The sequence below is a fragment of the Chaetura pelagica genome, unplaced genomic scaffold (assembly GCF_000747805.2).
Source record: "Chaetura pelagica isolate M959 unplaced genomic scaffold, ChaPel_1.0 scaffold430, whole genome shotgun sequence".
Classification (NCBI taxonomy): domain Eukaryota; kingdom Metazoa; phylum Chordata; class Aves; order Apodiformes; family Apodidae; genus Chaetura; species Chaetura pelagica.
In genome coordinates this window covers 1,184,827-1,196,951 of record NW_009952159.1, presented here as the reverse complement: position 1 = coordinate 1,196,951, position 12,125 = coordinate 1,184,827, and the positions used below count along the sequence as shown (strand labels likewise).

General features: G+C 42.0%; 1 protein-coding gene across 1 annotated transcript in view; it reads left to right on the top strand.

Moving 5' to 3' along the window:
* Positions 1–12,125, top strand: part of FCHSD2 (FCH and double SH3 domains 2) — a 212,918-nt gene that overhangs the window by 87,678 nt on the left and 113,115 nt on the right. Inside the window, 2 exon segments of the mRNA XM_010007193.1 lie at positions 10,142–10,218; positions 11,706–11,850. Coding sequence (XP_010005495.1) covers positions 10,142–10,218; positions 11,706–11,850 — 222 coding nt within the window.

The window sequence follows — 12,125 nt, the reverse complement described above, 5'->3', positions numbered from 1 at the left end:
CTTAAATGCTGTCCTAGCAAGTGACAGCACCTTAAATAGAGCCTTCCAGTGCCTGAAGGGGCTCCAGGGAAGCTGGGGAGGGGCTTTTCACCAGAGAGGGCAGTGACAGGACAAAGGTGATGGTTTTAAACTGCAAGAGGGGAGATTGAGGTCAGAGATCAGGAAGAAATTCTTCCCCATGAGGGTAGGAAGGCACTGGCCCAGGTTGCCCAGGGAAGCTGTGGCTGCCCCATCCCTGGCAGTGTTGAAGGGCAGGTTGGATGAGGCTTGTGCAGCCTGGTCTGGTGGGAGGTGTCCCTGCTCATGCAGGGGAGTTGGACCCTGATGATCTTTAAGGTCCCTTGACAACTGGGCCCTATAAAACTGAAGGCATAACTTTAGAATTGCAGTTTGGTTAAACACCCATGAAAGACTTTAAATAAAGTCACAGAAATTTCCACCTTTGGATCAAATGTCACAGAAGCACAGAACGGTTTGGGTTGGAAGGGACCTTCAAGATCATCTAGTTCCATCCATTGGACTCTTTCCAGCATATCCCTGTCCCTCTTGAACTTGGGAGCCCAATCTGAGGACTACAATTATTTTTATATATAATCATTTTACCACATTTCAGACTCAGACTGAGGGATAAAGTTGCTCAGCCTCTTTTTGCTGCTGTCTTGGGGAGACCAGGGAGGGCTGTTTCCTTGGCAGATTGTACCTCTTGTGGAGCTAAAAATGGCTGTTGCTGCAAGAAGAGAGTCCCTGAAGGTGAAACTGGTTCTCAGTGCCCGTCAGGCAGCAGTGGATTTAGAAGAGTAAACATGTTGAAATACTCACTGGACTGTGCAGCTTCCATCAACAGAGACTTTTTTTGTTAGGAGAGATTTTGCAAAAGGTCTTAAAAATAACCTGGAAAGTTTATTGAGCAGAAACATATCTCTAGTTTAGCAATGCAAAATGTAGCATTTAGAAAGTGAAAGTAATTTATAGAAATGAACACTTGGGTTGGTCATTGTAACTGGTTTGTAACTTGCTCAGAGTTGGAAGGATCTGAAGTTTAGATATGGAGTCATATCATGAAGATGACAGATATTTTTTTGAGTGCCTAAAAGCCTAACATTTGGAAGCCAAAGACAGGAAAACTTTGGAGAAAAAGCAGATTGAAACTGAGTAAATATTCTTTATGTAAATTTACTTTCAGTTGCTTACAGTTGATTGAAGTCATCTGTCAGGGTACTCCTTAATAACTAAGATATGCAGCTAAAGAAACTTCCAGCATTTATTTTTTGCCAGTGAAGTAGGGCACTGTGGGTAGATGGGCTCATATTAATCCCTAGGTTATATATCTATCTTGTCCTGATGAAAGATCAGGAATATAAGAGGTTAGAGGATATTTTGATTAATAAGTCTGAAGGGGCTTTAGGTCCAGTCAGCTTGGCTGCAGAGGATTTAGCCTCAGATCATTTCTAGTCCTAAAGCTGTGAGTGTTGTCTTTGAAACCCTTGGAAAAAGGAGCAAAATTAGTGCCAGGTTTGGTTTTTCTTTTAAAGATGTGCTGAGGGAGGAGGTGTTAAGTTTTCTATCACTCACGTTAGTTTCAATTCCTAGAAAAATTGCAGCAACAAACAAGTGTGAAGGAAAACTGCTCAACTTGGCATAGTTTTTTTTCCTTCTTTCTTGCTAGTAGAAGGGAACAGGGCTGTGAATAGATAAGGTGCTGGGTGGCTTGACTTTAGGGAGGTTCTTGATTCTTTCCTATGGTAGGGGTGTAAAATGCAGACTGGGGACATGTAGTCTGGATGAAACAACAAAACCATGACGGAAAACGTTTGGAAACCATTGTTGATATCAAATAGCTCCTTTTTAAAATGAATGAGGTTCCTTAGGGCCTGTCCTTAATCCAGTAGTAGTCAGTGATATCATTTCTAGCCTGGAGGATGGATTAAAACTGGAAGAGGGTGGTTTTAGGTTAGACATGAGGAACAAATTCTTGGCTGTGAAGGTGATGAGACACTGGAACAGGTTGCCCAGGGAAGTTGTGGAAGCCCCATCTCTGGTTCAAGGCCAGGTTGGATGGGGCTTGGAGCAACCTGGTCTGGTGGGAGGTGTCCCTGCCCATGCAGGGGACTTGGAACTAGATGATCTTTAGGGTCTCTTCCAATCCAAACCATTCCATGGTTCTATGAAATTTACTGATACTGACTCAGGGTGGGTAGCAGGTGTATTTGCCAACAGGATTGAAGTCCAAAAACTGCTTGAAAAAACATCCTACTGTCTTTCAAGTGTTGCCTCCTACATTTCAAGGAACTTTCAGACCAACTGGAGAGAGACCAGAAGAGAGCAGTGAAAATCATCAAGGGCAAAGAAAATAAGGAGGTTAAAACTAAGCCTGCAAAATTCAGGTTTGAATGAAGAGCCACCTGTTAATTCTAAAGCATTAGGGTCACCATCCCTGGAGGTATTCAAAAGCCATGCAGATTTGGTACTTCAGGACATGCTCTAGTGGCCAATGTTGTGCTTTTTTTGTTGTGGGGGGAGGTGTTGTTTGCTTGTTGTTTTGTTTTTGTGTTTTGTTTGTTGTTTTGCTGGTTTTTTTGTTTGTTTGGGGTTTTTTGTTGGTTTGTTTTGGGGATTTTTTGGTGTTGATGGTTGGACTCGCTCATCTTAGAGGTCCTTTCCAATCATGACAGTTTGGTGATTTTGTGATTAAAGAAGTCTTGAAACACTAAAAAGAGTGTTGTAAATGTTTTTGTTTATCTGCTGTAAAGCATCCTGCAAATTGAAGTGATAATGAGGCACATTATAGTAAAAATCATTAGGGACTGGGGTGAGACTCCATGATCTTTCCCAAATGGTCTTCACTGGTGTAGGATCATTCCTCCTTGAACCTGAGGGGCCCTCTTGGAGATGACCTTTTGCCTTTCCTTTCTGTAGGCTCTCACAGCTACTCCTCCTACCAATTACTGAGCAATTCTTGGAGGTTTAATTTTTTAAAATCTCTTTTATGGATTGAACATAATCTGGATTGATAATGCTCAACTCCCGGATCAGGGTGTTTCAGAAAGAATTACCAGGCTTCCAATGAAGTCATGGTTTTCACTCTTAACTTTGACTGAAGAAAGGAACAAAATCCACAAGGGATGAGACATTTGACATTTCCTTTGCTAAACCTGATTGGCTGTAAATTAATTTTACAGCATTCTCCTCCCCCTCTTCCCCCCCCTTTTATTTTTCCTTTTGTCATGCTTCAAATACCAAAACCTGAGAAATGAAGCAGCTTGGAAAGAGATCATGAACGAAAGGATGAAACTCCCAGTTTTCAGGAACTGGAATCAACTCGTGGTAGGAAGGAATATCCCATCTCTGGGAAAGAGAAGCAGCATGATCAGCAATGCAGCTCTACATGACATAACCAGCCTTTCAGAATGTTTCTGGGGAGTTGTACAATTGCTGCTGCAGACACATGGAAGCCTCTTTCATCCATCATTTCCCCATGTTCTAGGCAGTGCAGATAAACAGCCCGGGCGTATTTTTATCTGTCCCTTCTAGAAAGTATTAGGATGGGCTGTGGAAGCCCATGTGCTGCCTGCAATGTGGTTTGTTTTCATTTTGATTTGTGCTGCAGCAGCTCTTTAGTCACGGTCTCTTTGCCTAAGGCCCTGGGTAAGCTCTGAGCAAAATAATTGTGTCTGACAGTGGTTTTGTCATCAGCTTCTAAAGTAAATTGGACCAAGTCACATCCTGCGTGGTGAATCAAGTCTGTGCTGAGCAGAATTCATTCTCATTAAATCATTAAAGGTTTTATTGAATCTAGCTCTAGTAAATAAAATACCACTTTAACGAATCTCTGTGAGCACTCAATAACTACTTTGGAATTTAATATTGAGACTAGATTGTTCTTCTGTATTGAGGAGCTGGAGTCCTCACCACGCAGACTGGATTGCCTTTCTGCTCCCACACGTTTCCTTCTCCCTGTCCAAATGTTTTGAAGAGATTAGCAAGAGTGTAAAATGTGTTTCAAGTTACTCTTTGAGCTTGTGAGAGAAAAACATCTGTGTGATTGACAAAGCTGTCTACGAAGCTGTTGACACTAAGTGTCTCAGTGTTTCAGTGAGTCAGGCTCCTGGAGCTGCTGAAGTCATGAGCCATCTTGGGGATTTCAGAGGAGAGTCTGAGAGCGTTGGGGAAGTGTGAGCATTAAATGTCTGTTTTGGATGCATCTCATTTATTTTTTTTCATTTTAGTAGTAGGAGCATTTTTTTAAAATGTAGAATTCTCAAGTAGCTCAGCTGTGTGGGGTTTTGCCTTGTTTGGGAGGATTCTCTGTAAATGGCAGTGCCTCTTCTTTCTCAGCCAGTCTATGCTCCTACAACAAAGAATGTGGTTTTAAAAATACTTTAGATCAGTCAAACTGCTGTTTTAATGGTAAGAAAGTCTGAAAGGAAATATCAGTTTTATTTTAAGAACCAGAAGAATCCTGTTCACAAGGGCGTGTAAGGATAGGACAAGGGGTAATGGTTTCAAGCTAGGAAAGAGGAGTTTTAGGTTGGACATTAGGAAGCAGCTCTTAAATATGAGGGTGGTGGATCAGTGGAACAGGCTGCCCAGAGAGGTGGTGGAGGCCCCATCCCTGGAGACATTCAAGGTCAGGCTTGATGGGGCTCTGAACAACCTGTTCTAGTGTGAGATGTCCCTGCTTATTTTAGGGGGGTTGGACTAGATGACCTTTAGAGGATCCTTCCAATCCAAGACATTTTATGATTCTAAGTACTGAAATAATTTTTCATCTCATATGCAACTCACAAAAATAATAATAATCATGGTCCAACATCACCAAAAATGTTTTCATTTAAAAATAAAATAAAACAAAGCTCAGTTGTGCATAAACGATGGGTGTGTCTGATAGTAAGAATGTATTAATAATAAAACTATTACTTTTCTTTGCTACTATTGAAGAGGCTCAAATTGCAGGTGTTGACTAGTACACCTGCCTTTGTATCTTCTGTGAATTCAACTGAATTGGGAACAATCTCACTCTTCTCAGAGAAGAAGTCAAGTTAAAAGAGAGATGCTAAAAACTTCTTACTTCTGGAGTGTTTGCCTGCCAGAAGAGCCCTTAGCAAACAAAATAATGCCACTCAGGAGTGTCAGAAAGCTGCTGCTTGGAGCACATAATACATGAGCAGGGATCTCAAGGATCAGTCAAGCAAGTTGACATGCATGCATTTTATTTATTCTTTATTTTTTTGGGTCTCTTGTCAGTGATCAGCTCTTGGAAAAGCTGCTCTTCGAACTAGAAAAAAGGTGTATTAACATAATTTAGTAGTTAATGACTATTAAGCGGACAGGACATTATCTGCCAGGACATGAGGAAATGGTCTCAAGTTGTGCCAGGGAAGGTTTAGATGGGATATTAGGAGAAACTTCTTCACTGAAATGGTAATTAGACACTGGAACAGGCTGCTCAGGGAGGTGATTGAATCACCATCCCTGGAGATGAATCATCAAATGATAAAATGCCAGGCTGGAAGGGACCTCAAGGACCATCTGGTCCAACCTTTCCAGGTACTACTCCAGTTGATAGGAGGTGGCTCAGCACCCTGTCAAGCTGAGGCTTCAAACTGTCCAATGTGAGGGAATCCACCACTTCCCTTGGGAGACAAGTCCAGTGTTGGACTGTCCTCGATGGGAAACATTTCCCTCTTGTGTCCAGTTGGAATCTTTGGAAAGTTAGAAGGGGTGGGTTGATGGATTCTGCTCTGACAAAGAGAAGTGATCAGAATGATGCAAGATACTGAAACCACCTAAATGAAAAGAGCTCTAAATTTGTCTGGTTAATAGATACTTTCTAAACCTCAGTGTTATATCAGCTCCTCTCTACCATGCTTTCTGCAATCAAGAATAGGTTGGAGGGGGCCTGGCTGTCATCAGCACCATTATTACAGGTGAAGATCTTAGGACTGCTTTGAAAAGCATCATTCATGTGTCTTTTTAAAAGCTGCATATTTTTCTATCAACAGTCTTTGAATTTGACACATTGTTCTCTTTCCTTTCAGGAGTTGCTTACTTTCTGTTAGCATTAGAGCTAATGTTCATTTTTTTAGTCCTCCCCCAATTGTCTCTTACAACTGGACTTGTTAGAAAATCCCAATCAATAGACTTGGGATAAGGTCTGGTAACAGGGAACATCAAATACTGGGCAGTACAAAGTTGAGCATGCGTGAAGCTGTGCTGATATTTTGGTGGTCTTTCTGTTCAGCACAATTTCATTCCTAGCTGTTGATTCCTTGGGTGATTGATGAACACAATCTTGTGTCTCATCCACCCATCTGTGAGGCAGATTTGCACAGCTAAAGCACCCAGGAGGGTGTGATGTCGATGTGTTCTTAGAATCCTAATACAACAGGCTCTTGATGGGGGGAGGAAGGGAAAACAAGGCCTGGAGGAATGATCTGTGTCTTCTTCAGATGAGCTGAAGTTGGGTTTATGTGACAGCCAGTCTGTTCACACTGTTTTATATTTGCTCTTCCTAAATCCTGCTTAATGTGCTAATAACACAAACCAGCAGAGTCAGCAAGTACATTTCTTTCAGCAAAGGGTCAGCAGAGGTTGCAGAGAGCTAGCAGGGGTTTCCAGACATTTTTGACCTTTCATGTCAATAATTATTGATTTAAAACATTGTCCTTAAAAATAAATCAATTGTTGCTATCATTCGAAAATAATTAGCTGAACTTTTGCTCTGCTTCAATGATACACACCTTGGAATGGAGTGGAAAAATGAAATAAGAGAGCAGAGTATTATTGTAGTTTGGGTGAACTCTGGTTTTACATATTTATACTAAAAATTGTGTTAGTGTTTCTTCAGCTGTCCAAGGTTTTGAAGGCAGGCTCCTGCCTTTGCATGGATGTGAAGGTGCAGTGGGGGGCACTGCAGGGGCTCCAGGAAAGCTGGGGAGGGTATTTTTACAAGGGTGGGGAGTGATGGGACAAGGGGGAATGGTTTCAAGCTGAAAGAGGGGAGGTTTAAGTTAGACATTAGGAGGAGATCCTTGGCTGTGAGGGTGGGGAGAGCCTGGCCCAGGTTGCCCAGAGAAGCTGTGGCTGCCCCATCCCTGGCAGTGTTGAAGGGCAGGTTGGATGGGGCTTGGAGCAGCCTGGGCTGCTGGGAGGTGTCCCTGCCCATGCAGGGGGGTTGGGACTGGATGATCTTTAAGGTCCCTTCCAACCCAAACCAGTCTGGGATTCTCCGATTCACGTTGTCATTTTTGGTAGCACCTTTTCCCAGCAAAGCTTTGTCCCATTCTCTAAAGTCACTTTTAAATCAGTATTAAGGGAGTGTGTCATGAAACTATTGAAATCAGGAGAGTGTGCTGCAGAAACTTCTTGCCTCTCTACACATTTATTCTTGCACTCAAGTGTCATTATCCCAAGGCTGCTGGACATGATCGAGTTGCACCTTGGGGGACGAGACGCGCCCGCTCCGGGGCTGTGGGTGAAGTCAGGCCATGCCGAAGGTTAAACCATCTGTTGACTTCCCTGCTTGAGCCCAACAGTGGGATTCTTTGTTTTGGTACAGCAAAACAAGAAGTGTTATTGAGAAGGGAACAGGAAGGTTCTCCTACAAAAGAAGTTCCATTCAGCATGCAGTTCAAGAAAGCAAACCTACTGTACTGCTCTAATGAAAACCTGTCCCTTCCCCTGCAGGGGTTTTGTATGAAATGCCAACATGTGGTTTATCTGTTTTCATGAACAAATACTAAATGATCAGACATCTTCACTGTACAGCTGGAGGCCTGTCTTCCACGTTTCATTGCTTTTGGTCATGAGCTTGTTCAGTTTGGATATAAATGATTAATCATGCTAGTTTTATAGTTGATTCTCTGACATCAGTAATAAGGTTTCTATGTGCAAAAAAATGGCTTTACTTATCCCTGCTGGGACTTTTTTGTGTCTTTCATTTTGCCACAGCTTGTCCTCAACTGCCAATGAGCTTCTTTGGGGATTAGTTTTGTGTTTGAGTGTCTTTGTTCAGCATCTTGGGGCAGATTTTGTAGGTGGAGTCTGATGCAGAAGGGATTGAAACATGAAAATAGCATTAGGTGGGGGTACCTGATAAAGCTCATCACAGGTTGCTCTGCCAGAGGTAAAGGAAATGCTGTTTTTCGTTTTATCTTGGAGTTTTAACATCTAGATAATGCAATCTGTGCATCTTTTTAAAAAAATAAATGTAAGAAACTGCAATGGAAATGCAAGAATTTACAGTTACAGGTTAAATTTTAGCTGTGGAAGATATTGCTGACTGTGTATGTGAACATGTCAAGAATGAAATACTGACATGAAGTTTGAAAATGATCCTTAACTGAGCAAAAAGTATAGTGGAAATCGGGGAAGGTAACTCAGGAAGAGGTGGAAGCTCAGAATGGGATATAACAGCACAGTGGGACACACATTAATGAGGTCTATTAATGAGTTCCATTAATGAGCAAACCTGGCTGTGAGCATCGTTAACACCAAAACCTGGTACCCAGCTCAGCAGATCAGTTCAGAGCAGCTGGACTTGGACTTCTAAGATAAAATAGATATATTTAATATTAGGAAGCATAAGTTTTCTGATACTGATACATTAGCAGCAATTAACATTTTTCTATGTGAAAATGTCAATCAGATTGTAAGCTTGGTAATTAATTTTCACTATCAGATAGGCTGGTAAGACAAGAATGAAATCTGGTCATGGTTTTTGGGATACTTTTGATATTTTTCTCTAAGAGAGCTTAAATGCTGTCCTAGCAAGTGACAGCACCTTAAATAGAGCCTTCCAGTGCCTGAAGGGGCTCCAGGGAAGCTGGGGAGGGGCTTTTCACCAGAGAGGGCAGTGACAGGACAAAGGTGATGGTTTTAAACTGCAAGAGGGGAGATTGAGGTCAGAGATCAGGAAGAAATTCTTCCCCATGAGGGCAGGAAGGCACTGGCCCAGGTTGCCCAGGGAGGCTGTGGCTGCCCCATCCCTGGAGGTGTTGAAGGGCAGGTTGGATGGGGCTTGTGCAGCCTGGTCTGGTGGGAGGTGTCCCTGCTCATGTCCCCACATGAGGTTGGAACCTGATGATCTTTAAGGTCCCTTCCAACCCAAACCATTGTAGGATTCTATGATTCTGTAGTCTGGGACATGTGAACAAATGGTGCTGGGCTGTGCGTCTCATTCACCCTTAGCTTTTCCCCAGGATGCATTCTCCTGGCAAGCATCTGTGGGCATTGATTTTTTTTATTTGCAAAGGGAATTTCAACCCCTGTCTCCACTTTTTACAAAAGAGACTTTTCTCCAAAAGCTGGAGATGGTTATTTTGAAGAAGCTGGAAGGCTGCTCAGTCTTCATAAACCCATTATCTGACTCTACTAACATCCTCTTTTCTATTTGAAGGTGCTCAATTCATAAGTGATAGAGACTGTTAAATGAGATTACAGGCTAGAGGAGGGGCTGCTGTGACAGCAACTCCCCCTCCTCACATTGTTTACAAATTAAATTGTGCTGCTCTCGGAGCTTGACTCTGGAAATGTTATTATTGATTTTGTGAGCCTTTGCCAAGTGAAATGCAGACACTAAAGAGCATAATTAGCATTAATAATTAAAAACTAACTACATTTTTCAAGCTCTCGTCTATTGTAATCCTCTGATTGAAGGCCTGATTCTGTGAGCAACAGAGCAGCTTCAGTTCACTATTAATGGTGTAACCTCACGTGGTCAAAGTTGACCTTTTCAGTTCAGGCCCCATAAATGACCAGATAATTAATTGTTTCTCGGATCCCCATGTCCTCATTCAGTTAAATCAAAATGTTGACTCTTAGAGCTGTGCCAAACTGAGACGTTTCACTTGCAATATTCCTGCTTCTGACTCTGCCACACACTGCTTAGGCATCTGCTGTGTTCCTGGTTTTGCTGGGATTAGGCAGATGCAGAAATATCTTCAGTGTTGATCTCAGCTGAACTAAATTATCCACATGAAAATCATGAATTGTTCTCAACAGCAGCTAAACTCAAAAATATAAGAAGGGGTAGTAGTTTGCTAATGTTTTGATTTACTCTATGTCAGGTTGTCATTTGATAACAGGGCAAAAATGTTTTAATTACCTCTTATTTTTGACCTATTTTCCTTTCTTTTAACAGAGCATTCAGAAGCTGGCTAGCCAATACTTAAAGAAGGACTGGCTGGGAATGAAAGCTGATGAACGAAGTGATTATAGGTAATTTAACAGTTGGATATCTCAAAATAGATGTCTTTGTAATTTCCATTTGTGTAATTATTTTTCTTGACTATGAAACCCTGCTCTTCTCCTCTTACATGTTACTTTTCCCTTGCTATAGAGCTTTGCTAGTTAAAAATGAAGCTTTGTTTTCCCCTTTTTTGCTGAGATTAGTCTTAAATAGATGTTTATTGTTTGAATCATACAGGAAGATTGGAAAAACAAAATGGCAAGAGAGGGAAACAGCTGTAATTGGTCAACCTGTTTGGGTGGTAATGCTTGTATCTGCATATGTATTTTAGTTAATAGCTTTAAGGTTAGAGTGCTAAGTGTGTGGATTTCTTCATAGGAAAAGACAGCAACCAGGTTCTTTCTAGGAGGCCAATCTTCATGAAGATCCCATCTGACAGCAAGAAGGAGGCAAAGCAAGAAGCAGTTGTTTACATAACTGAGTTTCATGAACATGAAAGGTGGATCATAACATAAAGGCAGAAATGACTCCGTTGCTGAAAGCCTCCCACCTTTGGATTAGACCTCCCAAATATTTTGAAAAAGTGTTAAGACCCTTTATTTTAAATGTGTTCTTTGTATTCTGACAAGTTACATTTCAAACAGGAAGAGGTTGTTGATAAATTTGTGTTTTGAATTTGTACGTTCACACCCTGTGTGTCTTAAGAAGGAATAAACTTAAGTTTATTCCTAAGTGTAATAAAATGCTCCCACAGCACAGAGACCACTCCTACTTGTAGCTTGCACTTCACTCAGCAAGCCTTTCTTCTGCCTTCTGTGCCACCAGTTACACCCACTATGCCCACAGGTCTTCTCCAAACACCTGCCACCCCCTCCCTCCCTATCCGCAAGTTCTTGTGCTCTGCAGGTTCCAGCAATCCTTCCTCTCTCCCAGCTGCAGGGCAGGTCTTGTCCCCTTCTTCCCCTGCTCGCCCTGTTCCACCTTCTCCTTCTGACTTGGGCACTCCTGAGCTTTGGTGGTGAATTATTGAGGCCCTGCAAAGCTCACTCCAGACCTATGGTTCTTGTCTTTGGCCTAGTATGAATCTTGAAGGAACTACAGGTAGCTAAGGCAAAACAGTCTGTAACTATTTGCATGATTGCAAGTTGCCTAAAGCCACAAAAATCCATGATTTTCTCAAAAATTGTCAACATCTGGTCTGGCTTTGGCTGCTGGGTTCTGGAGGGTCTGTTCTGTGGCAGGAACAGCTTCAACTGAAAGTGTTTGCCAAAAAATTGAATCACAAAACAGGAGAAGAAGGGAAATTTTTTGTGTTTTCTACAACTTGAGTTCAAGTTTTTCTCAAAAGACCAGATATTTGTTAGGTCAGCATGAAGGATTATGCTTTAGCTTTGTTTTTAGAAGCAATCCTTTGAAGAATGTGTGCTGCTCTGATGTAAACCAAGGCATATTTTCAGTGTGGTGCCTGGCCTCTTTTCCTTCCTTCCCATAACCTTTCTGTGTTTCATTATTTCAGGAGCATGTACTCAGTTTGGAAATCACTTTTAGAAGGCACAATGCAAGTGGCCCAATCCCGACTCAATATCTGTGAGAACTATAAGAACTTAATTTCTGAACCAGCCAGGACTGTTCGGTGCTTTAAGGAACAGCAGTTGAAGAAGGTATTTGTGCTTTAACAAGTTCTTGAAAATATTTTGGCATTTTCATGAAGAAAAAATGGTTTCTAGAAATGTTGTGTGGCTCTTCTGAAGGATGTATGTACTGTTTAGTTGCTTCCTATGCATGTTGTTATGGCTTCACAGAATCACAGCATGATGGGGGTTGGAAGGGACCTCTGGAGATCATCCAGTCCAACCCCTGCCAGAGCAGGATCCCCTAGAGCAGATCCCACAGGAACACATCCAGGTGGGGTTGGAATGTCCCCAGGGATGGAGAC